The sequence below is a fragment of the Gavia stellata genome, chromosome 2 (genome assembly GCF_030936135.1).
Source record: "Gavia stellata isolate bGavSte3 chromosome 2, bGavSte3.hap2, whole genome shotgun sequence".
NCBI classification, from domain to species: domain Eukaryota; kingdom Metazoa; phylum Chordata; class Aves; order Gaviiformes; family Gaviidae; genus Gavia; species Gavia stellata.
The window spans coordinates 36,782,992-36,807,824 of NC_082595.1; the positions used below are offsets into that span (position 1 = coordinate 36,782,992).

Here is a 24,833-nt window from a genome sequence, read left to right on the forward strand (position 1 = left end):
GGGAGTTTTCTTTCCCTCTATCCACTCTTTTTGTTTGGTTTGATTACTGACCAGTTTGTGTGAGTACTAGTAAAGGAGTAGAAGATCTTCCTTTTTGGTTCTCATTTGAATGTATTTACGTACACAGAGCAGTATATGTGTTTCAGTTACACATGAATATGACTCTTTTTATGAATATTGGAATAAAAAACTCCTTAACTGGATGCATTATCAGCAAGTTTTTGTCACCAGAACTCTCCTTCTTTTTTCCCAAAGGAAACCCAGATAATGTGATTGCTCATCACCTAAGCATTATCTGCTCCAAAGTAAGAATCAAGACATCATGAATCATAAAAAAAAAGAGCTGAAAGAGACTTCAGCATGTCATCTAATTTCCTTTCCCCTGCTCTGTCTCTCTTCAGTTAACTCTACAAATGTGTTTCTTCATTGATGTTTCTTTAATCTCTCAGTTGACATTCCACAATCACCTGAGATTATCTATTCCAGTAGTGCTCCTCTACCTTTGCCATTTCTGTTACTTTTCCCTAATGTGTAACCTGAATCTTGTTGCAATTAAGCCTCTTTACACTTTGTCTTATACCCCATGGATATGGAGAACATACTGGTCCTATCTCTTTGCAGCAGCCTTTCACAAACTGCCAAACTCTGTACTGGGCTCTCCAATGAACAGAGGCTCAAGGGCAGTGCTCTCTTGTGTTCACTTTCTGCTGTGAAACAGATCTTCCCTGAGAGGCAAAGGAAAGGATTCCTCAGAGGCAGGATCTTACAGTCTGGTTTACTGGTACAGAGACGTAATCCATCTCCTGCTGAAAAAAGGAGCAACCTGCTATCACTTAATTTTTCCAGTTTTCCAGGTCAAGAGCTTACTGCCTCAGTTAGTTTTCCTACTCTCACCCAGCACAAAATATATAGCTAAGAATGATGGTTTCAAAATTAAGATGCTGACTGAGTTACCGGGATGCCCAGATTCAGTTCTCTTTTTTTCTTATATGGCTTTGGATAAACCATGTTGCCCTAAACTCAGGAAGAGATGTGGATTCCTAAGGTTTGTTTAAGGAAGTATTTGAGTCCTTAATTTAAAAAGAACAATTCATGAAAACCCTCAGCATCAATGACACCTAGCTTTTTGCTGTTAAACCTCCATGGATATCAGCAGCTTTGCTTCTGCACAGGCTCAGATGGGCTGCTCCCTTGTTTTTCTTCCCAGACTTTTTGGAATTCATGAACTGGTATATAGCCCCTGTCTATGTCCCCTGAAAAACACAATCTAATAAACATGGTCTGAGTACCTCTTGTCAGGGACAGCAAGGACAGGTTGCTCCCCAAGGCAAGGGAAGATGGGAACTGAGCATGATAACCTGGCAGGCAGAGGCTATGGCCTCACTGGCAAGGGAACAGTGCCACAGTACCCGAACAGGAAGGGTAGAGCAGGTCCAGTGACAGTAACCAGGGCTCAACCAGCAGAGCAGATCACCAGAGAAGTTCATAGTGATGAGGAAAGTCCAAGGTCAAGCCAGGAATTTGAGTAGGTGGGTCAGAGTCAGGGTCGAGATCTAGGGAGTGCCTGGCCAGAGGAGAGGCTTGGCTGCAGCACTGTAGAAGCATAGCTCAAGCAGGGGCTGGTGCTGAGAGCCTCAGCTTAAGAGCAGCTTACAGAAGAAGTATGGAGCCCCTGCTGAGGCTTCGTAGCATAGCTGCTTGGAAGAGCCTCTGCTGAAGCTACTTCTAGCATTTTCTTGAGGAGCTCCAAGGCAGCAGAGGCTTCTGAAACAACTCTCTCTTACCAGAGGTCTGGCCTTGAGCACGGAGGGCTGTGCTGCAGCATAGGGGGGGTGCACGCTGGGCCGTGACACATCTGTCATAATTTGATGGTGTGGAGTTCAGCACATAATGCAGCATTTTGCATTCAAAGAAGTGGCGAAGCCTAAAGAGATCATGATGGCTATGTTTTACAGTATTTATATTTTTATAGGTTTTTTTCCTAGAAAGAGAGTTCACTTCCAGACCGAATAATATATCTAGAATTTCTTCCATCTCTAAATTCCTACAGTTTTAAAATCTGCTCATTTCTGCCTAAATTCTACAAGGGAGGGAGAGGAAATGAGATCTTACAGTGATGGATACTTGTGCTGGTTTTGGCTGGGATAGAGTTCATTTTCTTCATAGTAGCAAGTATGGGGCCATGTTTTGCATTTGTCCTGAAAACAGTGTTGATACACAGGGATGTTTTAGTTACTGCTGAGCAGTGCTTACAGAGAGTCAAAGCCTTTTCTGTTTCTCACACCTCCCGACCAGCGAGTAGGCTGGGGGTGCACAAGAAGTTGGGAGGGGACACAGAGGGAGAGCTGACCCCAACTGACCAAAGGGATATTCCATACCATATGGTGTCATGCTCAGCATATAAACCAGGGGGAAAGCTGGCCGGGGGACCGCTGCTTGGGGACAGGCTGGGCATCGGTCGGAGGGTGGTGAGCAATTATTTTCATTTGCATCACTTGCCTTTCTTATTTGTTGTTGTTGTTATTTTCCTTTTCATTACAATTTTTATTATCATTATTATTATTATTTTATTTTATTTCATTTCACTTATTAAACTGTTCTTATCTCAACTCATGAGCTTTCTCACTTTTACTTTTCTGATTCTCTCCCCCATCCCACTGGTGCAGGGGGCGAGTGAGCGCGCGGCTGTGTGGTGCTTAGTTGCCAGTTGGACTTAAACCATGACAATACTGTACAAACACCTAGTGTATATGCCTAGTGTATGATGGAAGTCATCATGCCTACTTTACAGTGTGGAACTTCAAGGGTTGTCTTTCACAGAGCAGCATTTCCCTCTCTGAAAGAGTGAGTCTTTAGGAATGGTATTCCCAAGGATGGAGATTGGCTTTTAAAATCCTGATTTCTTCCTACTTCCCAAATAGAATGGCTTAACAGGTATGACTGCTAGACAAAGAGCATCTGTATGTCTCTGAGTCCAAAGTTTGGTCTTATTTACATCTATAGACACTGCTTTTGTAGAAAGTGTAGGACAAAGTCTAAGAAAATTCTAAGGTACTCTGGTCTGTTAACATCCAAACTTTACTGAGCTGTCAGTTTTAGTATCTGAGAGTATAAATATTCATGCTACTATACCAGAGCTCACATTACAATTGGAGCTGGGACTATGAGCTTTGGTAGTGGTGCTGCATGGTGCAAAACAGTTTAATGCTGATAATGTGAATGTCTTGCTCAAATACGGAAACATGGGGGTATTTATGGGTTGATGTGTGAACTCTGGAAGCAGTGCTTTAGGACATGAATCTGTCCTGAGGATGGTTACGTGAGTTCTGATGAAGAAGCACTGAGCAGTACGGCAGTGCATTACAGACATTCAGTCATTTTAGATTCTTAAAATGGGTTGAAATTTTGTTTTAACTATTTTGCCCCCAATTCCTTACAAAATGTTAAAAGATAAAAGAATCTCCAGAGGAAACATTATGTAGCCCTTGTAATATTTTTTGTGGAGCAAGGTTGTGAGTATTTTTACAGCCCCTTTCTATTTTTGCAGGGGGTGGTGAGGGAGGCATTACCCTTTTCTTATATCGTATGTGCTATTTTTGCTTGTATTTTTAAATAATATATTTTAAAAAAAAGACTCTAATAAGGGATTTAAAATGCAGAAATTTTCCTTTACCTCTGCAAATATTAGAGATAACTTAAGTCCCAGTCATATAAATTGTGTGCAGTATTAACTACATTATTCTCAATACAGTTTGTAGGAATTCTAATTATATTAGTGGCACACAAATATACTAAAAAGAACATAAATAATTACAGATTGAATATTATGGTTATGTATTTTCAATTCTACATGTTTCATACACAATGAATTCACACTTTGCGCACTCTATTTATATGTAATCAATACCTATCCTAAAAAAAACATGTAGTCAGAAAAACTGTAACATAGAGAAAAAAAGAGTTTGAGATGAGGAAAGCATATTCAAACTTGCATAAAGTTATTTGTAATGTGTTCTTTATGAATGGCTACTTTGAAGGTTGATACAAGTCAAGTGAACAGCATGCCTCAGATAAAATTTTCCTGAGCACCACCTGTGCAGCTAAGCAAAGTTAGCAGTGACCCTGGCTATGTTACATGGGCAGTATTTTCTGCAGAACGCATTGTTACGGGGCACAGACAATGATTTATTTCTAACTTCAGGCATACAAGATAGAGAGGATTGTTCTTTCACCTTCAGAAAACTTCCCACAATACCTCACCCCATTTCCCAGTGATCCACCACCATGTAGATAGTGATGCATTACACTGTCTGGCCCTGATGCACATGTCCATTTCAGAAGTGAGCTGTGATTTAGTAAGACAGGCAGGTGCTCAACTTTCTTAGAACAGATTATGTCTGGTTTCTTAGGAATTATAGCAAAATGGAATAGTCTCGTTGCAGGGAGCAACTGCTGAACACATGCTTTAAATTGAATCAGGATTGAAGAGGTTTATTGATTTATTAACAACATGTAATTAACTGGCAGTCAGTGAACTATACTTGCAGGATCAATGTCAGAAATACAACAGATAAACCACAATATGAGACACCTAGAGACTGTAAACGTGTTCTTACAAGTTGCTAAACACCCTCTGTACTCGTTCCTGGGAAGTTCCCATCTCACCACACGCAAACCCATCACACAGCTGGATGCATGCAACCTGCTGGCCCTGACAGTGTGGGTTTCAAGCACCCCCTTTTCTGTGAGTGCCAGTTCCTGTATTTACACACAGCATCTGTGTGCCTATGCTGCTCCCTACAATCTGCTACTCAACATGCTGGGGAGAAACCACTCCCAGAGTCCCTACTTGTTGCACCCTGTACTGTCAGCCCACTTGTTGTAGGGCAGGGTACGGATGGCATTTGATGGGGACGATGCTCTGTCAGGCCTAGGTGGACATTGCAAAGCCAGTGGGACAACTTCTGGGAATACCAAACCCTGTTTGGCACCTGTTGACACCAAAGTCTCCCCCAGTCAGAAATTTTTATGCTTTTTTATACTTCCTTCCAAACTCACTCCTCCTTTTCTCAAAAGTCTTTTGGTAAGCCTTGGCTACTGTTTAATCCAGCTGGTGATCACCTTAAGCAAAATGTCACTCTTCATTTCCTCTTAGCTGGTGAGGCTGCACCTCGAATACTGTGTTCAGTTTTGGGCCCCTCACTACAAGAAGGACATTGAGGTGCTGGAGCGTGTCCAGAGAAGGGCGACGAAGCTGGTGAGGGGTCTGGAGCACAAGTCTTATGAGGAGCGGCTGAGGGAGCTGGGGTTGTTCAGTCTGGAGAAGAGGAGGCTGAGGGGAGACCTTATCGCTCTCTACAACTACCTGAAAGGGGGTTGCAGAGAGGTGGGTGTAGGTCTCTTCTGCCATGTAACTATCAATAGAACAAGAGGAAATGGCCTCAAGTTGCGCCAGGGGAGGTTTAGGCTGGATATTAGGAAAAATTTCTTTACTGAGAGAGTGGCGAAGCATTGGAACAGGCTGCCCAGGGAGGTGGTGAGTGACTCCATCCCTGGAGGTGTTCAAAAAACGTGTGGACGTGGCATTGTGGGACATGGTTTAGTGGGCATGGTGGTGTTGAGTTGATGGTTGGACTTGATGATCTTACAGGTCTTTTCCAACCTTAATGATTCTGTGATTCTGTGATTAAAAGGTTTGGGGCAAACACCCTCTCAGCAGAGACAGTTTTGGAAAATCTCTTCACACACACTCGCTACACTCACATTCTTCTCACATCACCTGCTGTTATCCAGGACATGTTAACAAGAGCAGACTGTACAGATTCCCCCGTACCATTTCCTAAAAATGTTGGTGCAAAACTGTGCTTTATTTCACAGAAATAAATCTGGGGGAAAAAAGTGTAGGATGATACAGTGGCCAAATAATCACTATATAAATATAGGACTGGCAAATACGGATTGAAAGACATACAATAATCCTTCCCAGGTTTTAACACTGGCCTCTTGGCTACAGAATATAATATTTCCTACAATGGGTTTGTTTATTAATAGCTTCCCATGGTTTCAAAGTATGTCTATAACTGAATACATCTTCAGCCTCATGCATGTTTGATTTAATCAGCTTTTGGATTTTGGTCTTTTTGAATGCTGAAGGTAGATTTTTTTCCCCCACAGTATGTGATTGTAGCTACAAGAATATATGCCATAGTTCTTCATGCAAGAATGTCCCATGATGAATGAGGTCATATAAGAACCATGAGGCTGTAGCATTGTGAGCACTCAAATAAGCAGATTTTTCTTTGGTTACATTAACTCAGCCTGGTTACTGGCTACATCTTTAAGGAATTTAAGCAGTATAATTTACTGATGAGTTATGAATGGTTGAATTATCCTGTTCCACTAAATGTTCCCATTTCAGGCTTTGGGTTTCACTGTGCTGTCTTGTCAAGGCTTAGTGACCACATGTATCACTGCATGGCTAAAAGATTCTATGTTTCCTCTTAATGAATGCTTTGGACAAAAACCAAAAGGTGGAAAAATTACAACCTACCTAATGATCAGTTGTAGGTTCTCTGCTGTGATTCCTATAGATTAGCCCAATAAGTTAAAATATTAGGGCATAGGTAATGCAGAGGTTGTCACTTGAAATAAAGAATAGGGAGTTATGCAGTTTTTGCATTAGAGTATTTCAGTGTGCTGTACAGAAGTAAAAGGTAACACTGAAATTTCTGCTTAGGCATCCTTCTTAGTATCAACTTAATTGAAATCACAAAGGACATTTAGAGCTTTTACTGGACTCTAACTAACCCGTTATGGTAATGAACATAATTATTGTGGCTTTTTTTTTTAACCTGCAGCAAACTGTGATCATTGAGCTTTGCCTCACATTATTAATCTGTATTAGTAGCGTGTACAGTACTACATAGGCAGGGGTGGGGAAAGAAAAATGTGTAGTCACTTTTTTCAAATTCAGATACAGGAACCTTTCAGATGTTTGTTATTATTTTTGCATAATTTCTTAAATTTGCAATTAGTATATTATGGTTGGATCCTATAGTCTTTATTTGGCTTAGAAAGAAAATGGTGCTTTTTTCCAAATGAGATCTGCTGGCATGCACAGAGTCTTGGATTTTCAGTTTTCCTGTTTTATGTTCTGTTGACTTTAGATTGTGAATTCTTTGTGGCAGAAACTGTCTCTTTCCTTTTACATTTATACAGTGCTTCACATGCTGGGAATCCAGTCCGAACTGGAGGCATCTAGGGAAAGTACCATTCTTAAAGGGTTATGTAATTTATGACATACCATTTTCCCATCTGAAAATGGTAAGGTTTGAGATAAGCAGAATTAATATTAATTGTTTGCTTAATAAGGACAAGAGAGATACATTTCTAAGGATATCTTACCTTCATGACTGTGGACTTGAAAATTGAATAATAGATGTAAGGTAGGCCCTTTTTATTGCTTACCTAATACCTCCAACATAAAACTGTAATTGAGCATAAAAACATAAATTCTCCTAGCACAAAACACTTCTTATTAAGATAAACCTGCCAGTATGATGATACAAGCAATAACCTTGGATTACAAGAATATGGGCTACAAATCTTTATAAGTAATCTCACAAAAGTCCTCCCTTATTGACTTATATTTTAAGAATCAGTTGCTTCAGATTTTCATTGGATTGAGAAAATGGTTGAGAAAGTCAGAATAAAATGTATATAAAATACTGATATCCTTATTTCTTCTTTCTCAAAACTTCAATCATACAGTTTTAGCACAGGAATGACTACTATGATTTGCTTTTTTTTTTCATAGCACTCATGTGCATCCAAGTGCACCTGAAAAGAAGCAAAAAAATAGGGCTCAGCCCAACTGCAGATTTACATCTGAAATTCTGCATTTGTAAATACAGTACTCGTTACTGTCTCTGCAATCTGCATTGTAATTTACAATTTAGGAGGTTAACACTGTACATTTAAAAGTAAATATCTGATGCCATCATCATATATATCTATCATTCATTTTTCTGAATGAAACCAGAGCTGGTTATCTATTTTTTATATATCCTGTATTACAGATAGACAAGGGGAATATTGTGCATTTGTTGAAAAAAGGTGGATTCAAGGTCTGTCTCTCCTGGTGTATGAAGTTCTATGTAATGACAGTTCAGTAAGTCCTATATAACATAGCAAGAATAGAGACTCCCTGTTTGTTGGCCCATATTTTTGTGTTACTGTATATGTGCTTATGTTTTCATTGCCTGCTTCTTGAAAGCAAAAACAGAATTGGCTTTTCACAAAATAGCAAAATCTCTAGCAATTATAGTGTAAAAACAGAAGAGGAATGCTTCAAAGTTTCAAATTATTACTGAAACATTTCAATTAATCTGTGATTTCATGAAAACTGAATTTTTAGCACCTAAATTTATAGCTGGATTTGATTTGAAAGTGTCCCTTAGTGAAATGGAAGTCATTATTCAGATAGTATGTAATGCAATTTAAATCAAGGAAGTGTTGCAGCACTTTTAATTAGAGATTCAGTTTGTGTTAGAGACAATATGTTTGGACTCTTATTCTTTTTTTGTGGTGAGTTTAGTTGGTTGAAAATATTTTAGCATATGTATATCTGCTGTATATCTGTATGTATATCTGATTAATGTAATCTAATAAGAAAAATATATATCCTAATCATTCAGACATGCTAAAAGATAATTCTACATTTTCTTTTGACCTACAGTATGTACCTGTAGACAGTAAGATATAAATTAGTATATGTCTTTTTTGTTAAAAGCTTATTCTCCAAAATTAGTTCGATCAGGTTGTGTCCTCTGTCTTTCAGCATTTTTGGCAGCGAATAAGCTTCCTCAAGGCTGTCCCTCAAATGCACTTCATCCCTGTTCTAAATGAATCACGTTACAGAACAAGGAAGCTCAGCTCCAAACCTGTAGAATCTTTGGGTTCTCTGTATGCCAAATTTTCACTAATGCTAGGTGGATCTGTTGGTCTTGAGGTAGGCATATAAACGCTTACTATGAGAGGGCTGTCATTTTGTGTCTCTTGTCTGTATAAAAATATAAAATAGTAGTAGCTCACTTCATTAACAGGATCCTACTGCAAGTAACAAGATTGAATAAAACTTTATACTCATTTCTTCTCAGTGTCATATAGAAATCCTTTGATATGTCTATGCATGCAGTATTCTACATGTGCAACATTGGTTTTCCAAATGTCACTACTTCAGTTTAGTACTCAAAATAAATGGCACATTTTATCAAAAAATAATGCTTGAACCTTGCTTCAGAAATTATATTGTGTGATTTGATAGTTTTTGTGTGAAGCTACCCTGAGGCAGTTGCCTCTACTTTTTAATCTCAGAGTTCTCTGACTTGAAGCCATATAGCCGTGGCCATTATGTTCCAGTCCTTTCCCTGTTGCAGCTTTTATGGCACATCTCAATATACTGAATTCATATATACAGAATTAGCATGAGGGTATCAAAAGTTTAATTCCCCATCCAGTAATTCAGTGCTAATAGCAATTTAAATCTAGGAAGGAAAAAATTCTGTGTTACTTTGTAAGGAAGGACTTGTAATAGGTAGTGAATGGATAATTAGACTGCAGGTTCTTCTGGATAGGAACTATTCCTTACATTTGTGTTTGTTTAATGTTAAACACAACAGCTCCCTGTTCATGCAAAAAAATTAATGGAGTTCAACTAAAATAATCTTAAACCCTGTATCTATTAAAGTCAGTAGTCATTTTGCTGCAGATGGCAGTGATGACAAGAATAAAAACCCCACTTATAAGCACAAGCCACCAATGTTTATGAAAGATTCTATAAAAAGTGTTTATTTTTTTCTTTAAATATAAATATGGCTAATGAAAGAGAAACAATCAAAGTGAAGAGAAACGAAATTCTGACAGGATAGGTGGTCACGAAGATGATAATACCAAAGTTTCTCACAGTCTCACAGCATCGTTCACTGCATTTTTCTTAAATGGAAATGTCCTTTCCAAAACCAGTTAAAAATAAAAGAAAGATTTGCCCTAGATTTTTCTATTGGTGTGTCACTGAATGTTTACATTATAAGCTGAAAATAGTTTGCTAAGTAGTCAGAATTTAAGAGCAATTTAGATTAAACGTTTTCATGCTCATTTGTGCAGTGCCTCTGGTATTTTAGCAGTATAAAAAGATTTTCTTGGCTTCAAACCATTGGATCAGGGTGATTTTGACATCCTTAATCTCTCTTTAAGAGCATTAGGTATTTTTTTTATTTAGAAATCTGAGTGGTAAAAGGTAGAAAGTAATTTTCTAGAAATAGTGCTTTTTAAAAAGTTATGTCAGCAAACACTGTGGATAAAATAAATTCTAAGCTAATGGTGCCAAGATAGTACAGACAGACAGAGTTTGCAAGGTCTGAGGATATGATTTTGAATAGAATGTATAGCCTTGAGCTGACTACTCTCCATGCTCACCTATGTGCAAGGAATTCAGCCCCAAGCTAAGAATCCTCATTTCAGGGAAAGATGATTCCAAAAGAAATAGTCTTCAGGGATCTGCAGCGTGTTAATTCACAAATAAAACCACAATCCACTCATTAGTAGTATTGCCTATTCCTGGTCCAAGAATACTGCTACCAGTGTGGGAATTGTTCTTCAGTTGTGTGACTTCTTAGGCCAGTGACTCATATGTTAATGAGTTAATTATTAATATGTATTCCATTGAATAAATGAATGATCCTTTTGGAATTTTAGCAGGAGTTAAAGGTGCTTTCATTTCCACTGTAAAGCTATTGGTAGTACTCAGGAGCACACTAGATTATGCTTTAGTGATGATGAGAGGTAAAATCACAGTTTATAAAATCATCAAACACTGGCATTGGTGAGGGGAGAAAGTATACTAGTCACATAGCTATAGTAGATCAGTTCTACAAGGTGATCTGGATGATACATTAATATTGGCTAATCTGACCAGGATCTGTTTAAATAAAAATTAGTGCAAGGTCATATGTCCATGAAGCAAAGATTGTGCCATTTTTACAGGATGGTCATTTGGAAAACAGTCAAAGAACCTAAGGATCATAAAGGACGCTGTCCAATTGAACGTGAGGTCCAGTGTGATGTGGTGGCTAATAGAGCAGATATAATTTCTAGATCCATCCAGCTCCTCTTTAATTCTGTGCTGTACTGATGATGCTTTCCAATTTTGGAAAGTACAAATTAACAAATTTAAGTATCTATAAAGTCAAATTCAAAGGATTAAAGAGTTACTAATCCCAAAGCCAACCCTTATGGAACTCTAATAATAAAATTATTGTAGCATAACTCAGTGTTTTCTCCTTTTTAGCTTTTGAGATCTTGCGTTAGAGAGAGTAATACAAGTTCTACACTTTCATTGCCATGTGTTAGCTCCACTGAACTCCAGACGAATTTAATCTTCGTTTTCCAATCTTAAAAGAAAAAACAAACAAGAACTGTTTCATAGAAACATACATATTTAGCTTGGCACAGAGCTTTACAACTTTGTAAACTTATATTGCCTTTTATCTCATTTTTCATTTACCTTTATGGGTTTAATTATACTTCACTTCAAAATTTCTTCTAAAGCCTTTCAGCTATTAAGGTAAGATTAATGAGCCTGTAATTGCCAAGATCACTTCTATCAGTTTCTTAAATATATACATGGCACTTGCTACTCTCCAGTTATATGCTGTTTTCCTGGTTCTGTTAGATTTCTTAGCAATACTTGGTCCTGTATTTATATTTTCATGTTCTAGTTTTCCCGAGATTGGAGATGATCCAGTCATACTGGGATATTAAACTCTGGATGGTGTTTCATGCTGACATGTTGTACTCTGTACACTCATTTCCATTAGTCTTCTGTATTTGCTTGCATGTTTTTGATTATTATTTTTACTGACTTATCAGATAATATAATCCAGAAGACCAAACAAAAGGCCTGTTCATTATAAAGAATGCTGGTAAATACTCACCTGGCATACAGGTATCATTCTCATCATTCATATTCAGGAAAGACTAATGGAAAATGAAACAAGAAAGAAAAGCCTTTTTGGCATTTCAGGGCTGCTAACTAAGATAGAGGCAGATCCAGTTCAACTGTCTGGCAACTTTAAAAAGATTCAAATACCCAAGTTAAGATGCATTCATTTAGGCACCTGCAGGAGTGCTTGGCTGTCTGTGCTCCCGTTCCTATCACTGGACATCCAGTCTTTACAAACAGTGCAGTGTTGAGGGTTGAGAGGAGCAAAGACATAATGACTGTTACCCCAAAAGCGGGCACCTAGGACATGATTCTGTTCTCTACACACTAAATATTGTGCCATTCAAGATCCTCTCCTGTTTCTTACCTGGCCTCCCAGGCGTCACCACCAGGTGAAGTGAATGGTCTCCCATGTGTTCTGTACTCTATCTGCAAGCCCCATGTGCAAGTCTTGGATATAATAGTGCATCTCAAATGACACAGGGTACCTACTCTAAAGGAAAGGTAGTAAATTTCAGTGAGTAACATTACTGTACATCTGAGCATATGCCATGATACTAGGAGATGTCTGTCTCTAGCCTGTCTGCAGTCTACAGACTTTATGGCCTATGCACCTCTGTTCTTTCAAGGTCTCCAAAAGTAGTGTATATGCTTGATGGCAACTGTGACATGCGATAGCAAAAGTTAGGTTACTTCTTAAGCTTTCCTAGCTATTGCTGAGAACTGAACAAAGTCTACCACAGATAAAAGATAATAAGCTGTCTAAAGAGCAAAAAGAAGGGAAGGACAGAGTTAAAAATACTTCCTTAGGTCTGGAGAAGGAAAGTGGGAAATGGAAGACCAAACTAATATTTTCAGCATGCTTTTTTTAGTAGCTATATTATTGACGTATTAGACACATTAATTAATTCTCACTATTTTTATTTTCCCAATAATTGATTAATTCCACAATTGATTCATTGTGTATGTTCTTATTGACATAACTGGTTCACTCCATTACTGATTATCTATGTTATTGATTCATAATACTTTATTTCTCTCCATATTTACTTCATACAGTACTGGATTCATCATATAATTACTTCACAGCTTAACTGAATCATTGCATTATCAAGCAATTCCACGGTAATTGCTTCCAAGATAATTGATTACTTGTCAGTGTAACCAATCATAACTCACTTGTCATTCTTTACAGTCCACTTCGTATTTCTTCTTTCCTCCTTCTCAAAACTGTCCTTTTGTCCTCCTCTTTCTGTGGTTCCCATTAACTCTACATATCCCTCTTTTCAGTATCCATGAATTAGTTCTCCATCTCTTTCCCATTTGGTTAGTTATCTCCTTGACCATGTGCTTGATTTCCTCTTTTCCCACTCCAGCTACGTCCCCTTCAGTCTGACATTTGCTCTTTTCAGCTTCCTGATCACACTAATGCTAGAATCTCAAAAGGAATGGTCTTGGTTATTTCTCAGAGCCTCCAAGTAATTTTTCTTACCCTCCATCTGGCTTTGATTTTGTTGATCATATTAGCCTCGTGAAAAATCTTACCATGCATTAGCAATGGTAAAAACATCAGAACTGATTATACTGGGTCACACTAAGGTCAATCTGTATCAGAATCTTATATCCAGTGGTAGCTTGTAGCAGATAATATGGAAAAGACTATAACAAGAAAAGGGCAGAATGATACTTCTGCCAATTTCCCTTCCACTATTGCAGCAATCCTCTATTTACAGACTCCCATGAAATGCAAGGTAGCCCTGCATCTCTGAACTTGTCTCTTACGATATGAAAAGTTACAGTCAGTTTAATTTCTCACTCTATAGATGCCAAACTAATCCTCTGATTATTCTTATCACCATTTTCAGTAGCTTTTCTTATTTTACTTCATGAAATGGAGAAATCAAGATATGCAGCTGCTCAAATTATGAAAGAATGCTATGATACAGTAGCAAAATCAAGTTTTTTGTTATGTTCTTTATACCCTTTTTAATAAATCTTACATTTAATTTGCCTTTTTAACTACCATTAACTTGATGTTTCCAAATAACTACCTATGATTTCTGTCCTCAGGGATAACATCTACTTTAGAGCCCATCATTCACATTTATACATATATTTTCCAGGTGTGTTACGTGCTTTATTAACATGAACAGATCTCTCAATATCGTGATTTTGGTAAACTGATTTTAGTTTTATATCAGACAATTTTATGTCATAAAAAAACTTTGTCATCTTACCTTTCAATACTTTTCCTGTTAATTTATGACTATCATGAACAACAGAGGGTCCAGCACAAACTACTGTGGGATTCTACCAGTAATCTCCATGGGTTATGAAAACTGATTATTCATTTGTATCCTTCGCTTCTTATTTTTAAATCAGTCAATAATCCATGAAAGAGCATTTCTTTTTATCATATGTTTAGTTATAAGAGTCTCTTATAAGGGATATTGTGAAAAGTTCTGTTAATCCAAATGCGTGTTTTTGACCAGATGGCTCTTCTTTCTTATGGTCATCCTTTCCATCCATGAAGGTTATCTTTGTAATACTTCCTTCCAGCAAAACTGTATGGACTCTTATTCATTGTACCAGGAGACCTGTAATTCCCTTGTGTTCTCCTGTTCCCTTGTATTCTGTCACTGATAGAAATTCATGGACATATTTGGCCTGAGTCTGACGTAAATTTTGGCTTGTATCTGGTAGTTGGTAGGCTTGCAATTAGATATTTAAACTTCTTCAGCAGTCTTGCATGAGTGCTGCCAGTTATGGTTATGTCTTCTTAATTTCTCACTCATATTTTCCATTGATACTTCAGTTTGATGAAGTTTCTTGGATTTCTGTTTTCCAAAGATAGATCTACTTAAGCTTTTGCATAATGAACATGGGGTGCAAATTACCCTAAGATCTGGGCTTTCTTCTGTAATAGCTGTATCTTTCCTGAGAGTTTCTGTGACGCTTTTACTATCCTATGACTGTACAGACTTTTTAGCAGGTTTCTTGCCTAAGATGTATTTGAAAGAGATTTTTACTGAATTTTGTATCTTTTGCAAGTCATTTCTCGAAATCTTGTTGAGTTGCATTTATAGCTTTAGATTGCAACTTAGGAGAGCACATTCTTTACTGTTTTCATCATATGAGCAGACATCGTGTTTTAAAGGTATGTTATTAATTCAAATAACCTTCTATTTTGCCATTTAACTTTTTTGACTCTAAAGTATGATTAAAGTTTTGTAAGAACTGGTATACATTTACTCTGAGCTTTTAATCTTGAATCTTTAAACACTTATTCCACTGATGCCAGTGCTTCACCCTTTTAGCTCCTCCTTTTAATTTCCTTTAAAATTCTTCATTTTCCTATATTTCTTTGGATTTCTTATGTTTATTATGTAACAGTAAAGGGTTGGGTTTATTTAATTTTAGTGCATTATGATCACAGTTTCAGTTTTAACCAGGAGGAGTCCTGTGCACTCAGGATTAGAAATGGTCACTAAAGGTATCTAAAAATTTAGGCATCACAGTCCTCCCTGATAAGAGACTGTGTTCACAAAGAGGATTCTTCCATTAATGTGTGTTTTCTCGTCTTGCATCTCAATGACCTTTTTTTACAAATGCAGTCACTGTTGTTATGTTAGTCAGATGACTGATAGAATAGTCCTCAAACTATGTTCTTCCTTTTTTAGCCACTCAGTTTCAACCTGTAGAAATTCTGTGGTGCATGTTCATTCAGTTAACTTAATGAGTCTCAAGACTTTCTAGAACATTCATTAACAATTCTTCAAAGGCACATCTTGCGGTCCATTTTAATATAACTCATTCCTGGGTGTTACAAGTCTCCTGCTGACTACCTTCTTCCAATTGTGCCAGACATGCCTGTTCAGTTAATATTGTCAATTAGAGCCAAACATTCAATTTCATTTCTTTATCTTTTTGGTGTCTGAGTAAAAACACACTGATTTTTTTATCTTGGTCTGCTGTTTTAATTGGTATTTAAACCGAACTTTAGTTGGTGAGATTGCTCTTCACTGTTTAAAGCCTGAATGTTACTAGCTTTTCTGTTTTCTCTTTTCTTGAAGATGTTCTATTGCCCTTTGCCCTGAAAGGTGTGTCATTCCAAACTTGGCTCTTCTGTACCAGTCTGTGTTCCCCAATTATTAGTTTATATCACTCTTCTTTCCTCCAGTATAGTTGAGTGCCAACGACTCAGCTTCCTTTTTGGTTCAGCTGAAGTCCATCCTTTCCATACCTGCTTTTTTATTCTAGAAGTTCGTCAATTCATAATAATTCTAAATCTGCACCAGTTACTCACTTGTTCATTTTGGCCTCCAGGATGTAGGCATCTGAGAAAATGCTACCATGATCTCTAGTCTCTTAGAGAACAGCTTAAATTTTCCCTCTGTCCTTTTTCTGCTGTAAGAGATGGTTGATGTATCATTGCTTTCATCTCCAGCAGTCAAGTCACAGGCACTATACACCCAACTATGCGTTCAGTAGCCTTTTTCTATTATTTGAGATCCCTACTTCCCAGAGGGAAGTATACTAGATGCAGGGTGACGTGAACCAATCATTTAAGAGTGTTGCATTAAAGGGCAAAGCAATTTGGCACAAAATAAACCCCCTTGCATTCCAGCTTGTCCTCAAATATCAGAGGGGCTGGGGGCAGCTAGGCTTAGATTCTGAGTGATGCCCAATTCTCTGTGTTACAAGTCTGGTCGCGTTCAATATATGTATTGAACTCTCATGATTACGGGTGCACTTGTAACACCATACACTTTCAGTCTAGTCGTGTTCCATGGACTAGCATGGCTGCACTTAAGGGATTTGGTGGCGTTCAATGAGAACTCTCATGGCTAGATTAGTGAATAGTGCAGTTTATTAAAGCAACAGATACACAAATTCTTTTGGATTGCTGGTGATAAAATTACTGCCTGCAAAGCATGTGCAAATACCAAGAATATGAGTAATATAGCCTGACTACAAATGCGTTAAGTTATAAAGCAACTCTATAGAGATTTCTAAGTTTCCTGGGGAAGCACTCGGTATAACCAAGTGTTCGAATCTTACCCAAAGGTGTCCCTGTGGGGGGGAAGAGAGGCTCAGCCCATCGACTGATCCCAGGTGTCAGAGGTGGTTATGATGGTATATTCCCTGGCATCCCTCCTCTCTTAAGCCATTTTTATATTATTTGTCCTTACAGGTGGAGCTTGAATGACTCTAGCCATACATACCTCTATTATAATTGGTGTAAAAGTTTCTCATTCTGCTTTTAAAGGTATAGACTAAGAAAAATCCAGAGCGCCAGCTCAGTAAGGGGTGGTCACACCTTGGAGTTGGGTAGCTTTGGGATGGAGGTGTGTTTTTTGGTATTATAATGAGATTATAATGAGCAAAGTTCACCCAAAGGATAGTATTTTGTCAAAAAGTGACAGACTGTTGGCTCAGGGTGGTAAATATGCAGCTTGTCAGTTCCATAGTACCTTCCAGTTCCCATCTTATCACAGAGCCTGGCTGCGGTGTCTCCACTCCGCTCCACCCTCCGTGCAGTTTCTCTTAGAGTCAGCGCACCAAGCTCCCCTGGTGTTGCCAACATCTAAGGTTGCCTAGGGAACTTCTGTGGGATGGATTCCTTGCATATTCGCCACACTCCACCCTGAAGATTTCTTCAGTGCTGTACTTTTAATATAAATTTAATTTCTAAGTTACCTCCAGCAATTATTCCACAAAGGGGAAAGTCCCATCGATTGTCTGTTTTGCCTTTTCAGCTAAGTGCACTTCTACTTCAAGGTGTTCTCTCATCAACAGAGTCTATGAAGAGTCTACAGTATAGTCTTGGGAGCTGTTTACAGACTGAACCAGAATTAATTTTTTCTTCAAGACAATTGCTTTCTCTAATAGTTTTCATTTTATAGGAGAAGTTGTCATATGGTTGCAAGGATATATTATAATATTTTTTAGCAAGAAAACTATAGGAAAAAAATTACTGCATTAACACAAGCATAGTATTTCTAGTACAGAGGAGAGATGGTCAACAACAAAGGTACTGAAATGCCCAAATAAGTTTGCCCATGTAAGAAAGTGCAGGTTCAAAATCACTAGAAACATGAAGAATATTTGGAACCATGCTTCAGATTTGGCCATTTAACATCTGTTTGACTTAGTCCCATCCTGGAGGATAGATCAATAGATACATTTACATATCTATTAATCTGAAATCTTTTAGGTCAAAGTCAGGCCTTTATAAAGATGAAAGAATTTCTATCTTTAAGTAAAGTTCTTCTCATAAGCATTTGTAAGGAACTTCAGAGGAAGATGGAGTATTGAGAAGGGAAGGGCAGAGGAGTGCAGCAGAGGGATTTATTTTAGTTGTGTGTAGAAGCAGGCTGCTTCTTTCAGTTAGAATTTTTCTAATTTGTTTTCAGCAAACACCACCACTGGTTTGATAATGATGAATTTATATTTATTTAACACAGTTCATCTAAATAAATCCCAAAATGATTTAATAAAGTTACTAAGAGATAGAACTAATTGTAGATATTTTTTTTTAAAAAGTGGTTTAGCCAGCATTGAATTTTAGTTACCCATAAGGTGAGCAGTAAAAACAAACAAATAAAGAGGTCGTTTAGGTGAGTATGATGTCAGCATATCTGTCTTTGAAAAATGTGCCAGAAAAAATCTGTATTTCCTAATCCTGGTAGGCTGGTGTTTCACGTCAATGTTGTAGAAGCCCCATGGTCCTTTTTGGTGAGAAGATCATGTCCATTTTGTATGCTGGGGTTGAATGCCAGTGGGAGTAGCCTGTACTCTGGTCCGTGTTCTCTGGAGACCAGCTGTGCACTTGTGTGAAGCCAGACTGATCATGGGACAGTAACACTGAGGCTAAACAAGGGCTGCACCTTCAAAGCAGTATCACCGTCAAGAGTACCAGTGCAGGTGCATTGCTGACCATGTAACAAAACTTTAATCAGATAAGTCATCTCATTTTATAACATTCTCACTGCCTTTTTTTTTTTTAAATAGAAATGATGGTCCAGTGAGTGAAGCTGTGAAGTGGGACCCAGAAGTTCTGTCTTCACCCTGAGCTCAGATAGGCTTCCTGAAGGACCATTTATAACTCATGGAATTTGTCCTATGCTTCCATTCTTTCTCTGCTACATGGAGTTGTCATTTATACTATGAGAAAATCATTGTGGTTTCGTGGGAATAAAGACTGCTGGTAGCTAAGGGCTATACTTAAAAAGCAGGCTATGCTGGAATGAAACAAAGAGGGATATTATTAGGGAAAATATAACCCTGCACATTCAATTTGTTGTTGGAATACCATCTAGTACATCCCATCTAATAGTAAAATACTTACATTAACATTGGAGGTCTTTTCATGAGAAAGTCTGTAGAAAGGTCAGCAAGTGTCATCAACTTATTTTATTGATTTGCTGGTAACTGAAGCTTACTAGAGGGTTATCTTTCTACTGAACCATATGCTTTATAAGTGTCTTATACCTTTTACTGAATAGTAAGAAAGTAGCATCAAGTTAATTTAGACATTTTGATTATTAAAGTTGTTTTTTAGGCTGGGGACAATATCTCTCTAAGCAGAATGGAGATAGACACTGATAATATATACGGCAGATCCAAGCCCACATTGCTTAGCATGTGCATACGATGCATTCAGTGAGATGCCATTAACCCTAACATTGTGTTTTATACATTGGGGCATAAAGATGAATGAGACCCTGTGGCAATGTTCACAAAGATAATTGCTATAATGTGTCACATAATCTGAAGATGCTTTGTATAAATAATTCTTAACATTTTTTCAAATACCACTTCCCTATATGTAGGTTGTATGAGATATATCTGTGGCCAGCCTTAATAAGTTAATAGGCATGAATCAGATGCTGTTGCACAAGTCCAACCTATTCATCTAGGTTCCTTCTATAGCTAAGGGGACAGATGCTCCGCAGGTGCTAAACTCTGTTGATCTGAGAGGGAATCTAGAGAATTAATTTAGGTTAGATGTTTTACTTTTACACAGGTAAAGTGATAAAAATCCAATAACAAAATACGATACGTTTTAGTACTAAACTTAGTTTTTACAGAATGCAAGGATAGTAATTTTCAAGACATTATAAGCATGCATGTTGATTTTTAGAGCGCTCAAAAAACGTCTGTTAAATTGGAAGCTTATCTCAGTTTAACTGTGGTGTCACTCCACTAATTCAATCTCATAAAATATGCAGTGTTTACCTGCAAGAGTCATCTCATATAAAAAAAATAATCAGCTACATCCTGTATGTACACACTAGTCATCTGAAAATACATATTATTTCTCTGGTCAGATGTTAGTGACACGTATTCTTTTTTTTATTGTATGCATTATTTATAAGAAAAAACTTAAGAGCTTGGCTATTGGGTAAATTTATATTGTCACATGCATGATAATTTTTAAAACCTACATTATTTACTGGATAGACCTCTAGACTGCTCCACTGAATAAATAGAAATCTTGACACAGTCAACAATTTTGCAAATACATATTATTCACATAATACTTTTCACAGAAGTATGCACAATATTTTCATGATCTCTTTGTGAATAGTGTTAATTAGAAAGGCAATTTATCTTCTAATGGACCCTAAAAGTGATTATGGTCTGCTCAGTTGTTCTTTCTTGGTTTACAGTTTGTAGCTCAAGAGATTTTTGGGAGTATCTCTTTTGTTAGGTAGGTGTAGTTCTAAAAGTCCATGCATGTTGTTTTCTAGGGTGTTAAATCATGTTTCCTCCACTTTAAAGATCTGTATTACATTAGTTTCAATATCAAAGAACTTTTGATTTACATATGTTGTGAAAATGTTTGAAGGTAGTACTCCCCCATTCTCCCTATTTTTCTTTATTTCTGTGACAAATGTGGATGTTAAATCTCAAACTTCTGGAAAAGTTTCATTTTGAGTTATACCTCCCAAAATGCAGATTTATGTACTTGAACTGCTAATTAATGAAGCTATGATATTTGTGACTAAAGTCAGGTTCTTTGATATGATAATTTTGATGAAGCTCAACAGTATGTAAGCTTTTGGGTTTTATTTTTACTTCTTCGTTATGCTGTCTTTGTTCTGCCTTTCACCATATTGATGAAAGTCTACATTAAATGACTGGAAAATCCAATTGTTGTATTTATTTAATGTAATGAATATGCAATATATTCTTGAAGATTGGATAGGTTTTAGTTTCTATTAAAAAAAAAAAGGAAAAGGAAAACAAAAGAAAGGTGACATTAGTTTGTGCCCCTATATTTGGATCTGCTTTGAGAAGGGGTAGCTTGCTTTCAAGGTTCTGGTTTTGCCTTGCTTTCACCATGGCAGCTGAGCATGCTCCCTAGTAGGAGTCAGTAAATAATGAGGAGTGAGGCCTGAACAAGTTGTCTGCACATTTATACAGGTTGCCTAAGGAAAAACTTGTAGTGATTGCTGTCACCCTGTTGTTATCTGTGAGAATGATCGTTCTGACAGAGACAATTGCTGCCCCAACATTTCTGTTAACATAAAGATTGATTCTGCCCTTAGGCATGATTTTGAGGTCTCAGTGGAGTTCCTGAAGCTTTTTCTTTTCCCTTGTACATACTTGCTTCACTTCTTTCATGCTTGGCATTAGTAAACATATTTCAAAACATAGGAATTAAAATTATAGATAAAGGATGTTTCTAGGTACTTCTTCAGATTGACCTCACTTGGAGGCCAGTGTGTGGATATATTTTCAGAGAATGACTACAGAAAATAAATATTAGGGATGGCCTTCAAGCAGGATCTGGTGTTGAAATATTGTTACCATCACTGTAGGTTATTATCAGAGGGACAACATGTATTTTTAGTTGGGGACGATTCTAGAACAGGATTTTTTTAGTATGTGGTTGGTTGGTTTTTATATGATAAAGCTTCAATTCCACTTCCCAAGGATATACATTAGTCCTTAGATAATCAGAATGCTGGGAATTATTTGGTGCGACAGCTAAAGAACACATCTGTAATCCCTTCTGACAACCTGAGTTATTTAGTATTTTTAAAGTTAATTTAATATTTCTGATTATCATCAACTTCAGAAATTCCTAGCACAAAACAAATCTATTCTTGAAGAATTCTATAGTAGCTTATTATTTATTATATTTAGCTTCTCCACAGTAGGGGTTTTAAAGTTTTGTAAAAGAAGCTGGATATTAGTGCCAGAGGCCAGCAGATAATGAGATGACTTGTTTCATGATTAGAAGGGGCTATTAGAAAAATTAATTTTTAAGATGTCAAATGCAGTATGTATACCAATAACATTATCAAGAAGATAGCATGTCATTTCCCCTATGTTATTTTTGTATTGCTATGATTTATTTCTGCAAACAGTAGTTGCTTGAAGAAAACGCAGTGACTCCCTGAGTCCTGACAATGACTGAGAGCTGGTTGAGCATCCATCTGCTTGAGAAGGCCTGTTTCCTCACCAGACGCATGCTTCTGTAATCTACAAACAAAATGTAAGACAGTAAAATTTATTCAGGCAAGAAATACAAATTTACCTTTCTCTGATCAGAATTCCCAACTAGTCATCATTTTAATGTATGCTTTGTCTCAGCATCAAAACCTACTTACAGGGCTTTAACTTACTCTGGTACGACATGTTCAACAAACTAAGGCTAAGAGAAGAAGTCCTGTTGCAGTTACCACCGCAGTTTACCTTACAAATTCTAACACTGAAAATAATTTACTGAAAAAGACCTGTTGCAGTATCACCTATTTAATGACCAGACAGAGGAGAGTGAAATCCCCCTCAAGACACTGCAGAACCAAACAAAGGTCACAGGGTCACGTTTCAATACTAAGCTTGTTTTCACTTGTGTTCTTTGTAGTCTATGAACTTAGGACTTTGTTATTTAATATGTTTGATACATTGATTAGTAAAGGTTTTGTTAGTTCACAGCACTGGAAAAGCACAGTGCACAGGAAAAGCACAGAAATAAGCACCTCTTCTATCTTATTTGCTGTATTAAAGATAATCCTTTAGACACAATTTGTTATTGTTTGTCTTTCCCTGCTGGAAGGAAGTAATCTAGATCTTCAAAGTTGATTTGGTGTGAGTAAATAAATGGATATTTTATGTCGAGCATGGGAGACTATTTGTTCCTGTCAGAGCCCAGTACTCTCTGACCATCTTTTAGATATTCCAGGTGTGGAAGGTTTAGCATTTAATACCAAATTTATTTCTTTGAAGTTATATGATGTTACATGACATTTTTGTGTTAGCAGACCAATGCAACAATATACTTAAATCACAGTATCAGGACAAATGACACTTTGCAGAGTATAGCAGTTTCGATATACAGTTGAATCACAATGTGAATGTGATTCTCGTTACCACTCTGAATAATATGCTCAGTGTTGTGATGCTGGGCATCCCCAGTGGCCAGGAAAGAATACATGGGGTGAGAAGTCAGCTCAAGCCCATTACTACATCCAAAGCTCTTTTTGTTCTTTGTTCTGTTTTTTTATACTCTATGTTTGGCTGAAGTGCATATATACCCCCCAATGCTGGTCCAGGACATGCAGGAAGACATTTGCTCTCTTTTGATTAACTCAGGGATGAACAGTTAACACAGCTGGTTGGTTCACTCAATTGACATAACCAGTTGATCCACTAAACTGATTGCAGCTGGCTGATCCACTCAGCTGATACAGCCATTTACCAAAGCCACTCTCTGTGCCCCTTTGTATGGAGCTAAGTTTAGCTTTCTTTACAGCAGCTGTTGCCAGTCACTCCCTATATCCTTCCCTGAGCTTCAGAAGCACATTGCCCTTGGCCATCTCCTCTGAGCCTTCTTCCGTTGTAGGGGTTCCCTGATCGATTGCGGTTCCTCAAAATGATACACAATTATAATTTAATATCTGTCTACCACCTTATGAAAGTCTTAGTGGCACCTTTGCAAGAAATTCATCCTTCTACAAGTAAATCAAGCTGTATCCCTAGTGTGGTTGGTGGTTCTCTGCACGCATGAACACAACAGGGTCTCTCATGGCAGTGAACTGCAGTGATAGTTCATTATATTAAAAACTCTTCAGATGAGCTGGTTCTAATTGTCAGGATGACAGCAATCACTGTGGATACTGATGTTAAGTGTAACATGGATCAGACTAGAAGAGATGGTGAAATTTTTTGAGTAAATATTATATTCAAGGAAATAAATAGATTACTAATGCAATAATTGAATAAAAAGCCACACAGCTGTCATTTAGAAGCTATTTCTGAATTCAGGTTGTTCTGACGAATTGTTTTGTCAGGTTTTCCTGCAAGATTTACAAAATCAGCAAGGAGGTTCCTGTCTTCTCTTTATCTAAATACAGAACTTACTCAAGATACAGAAGAGTCAAGTTTATACTGCCACTTGTTTGATTTTATTATTTGATTGGTCCATATTTGGATTAAGAAATCCTGTGTGAAGTCGTATAGGTTAATGAAGATTTTCATTCTAGTTCCATCACAGTTTTGGTTGACTGTAAGGAAAAAAAAAATCTCATGTTTGGATTTTTTTCCTGTAACATATACTTGCATATTTATTGGAGCAGAACCTGGAAGAGGTTTTTTTATATCCCAGGTTAATATTACAAATACCCAGACAACAGTTAAACATGAGCAGTTTCAAATTTTGGTTCAATGAATAGCAAAATTCACCAGTGAAATAGAGTGTATCCCTTCCAGAAAATTCAATAGAATGGTGAATAAAAGTCCTTAACAGTCCTGAAATCTGTATCTTCTCACATCTTTGAGTCATATCCTACCTAAGCACTAACAAGCAGGCTCCTTC

The 24,833-nt window shown here is 37.3% G+C and overlaps 1 protein-coding gene across 1 annotated transcript in view; it reads left to right on the forward strand.

Annotated features, from left to right (window-relative positions):
• The first annotated feature begins 1,337 nt into the window (after positions 1 to 1,337).
• PRKN (parkin RBR E3 ubiquitin protein ligase) overlaps positions 1,338 to 24,833 on the forward strand; it is a 686,369-nt gene continuing 662,873 nt past the window's right edge. The window contains exon 1 of the mRNA XM_059828079.1: positions 1,338 to 1,525. Within this exon, the coding sequence (XP_059684062.1) occupies positions 1,338 to 1,525 (188 nt within the window). The remainder of the gene's footprint in view (positions 1,526 to 24,833) is intronic.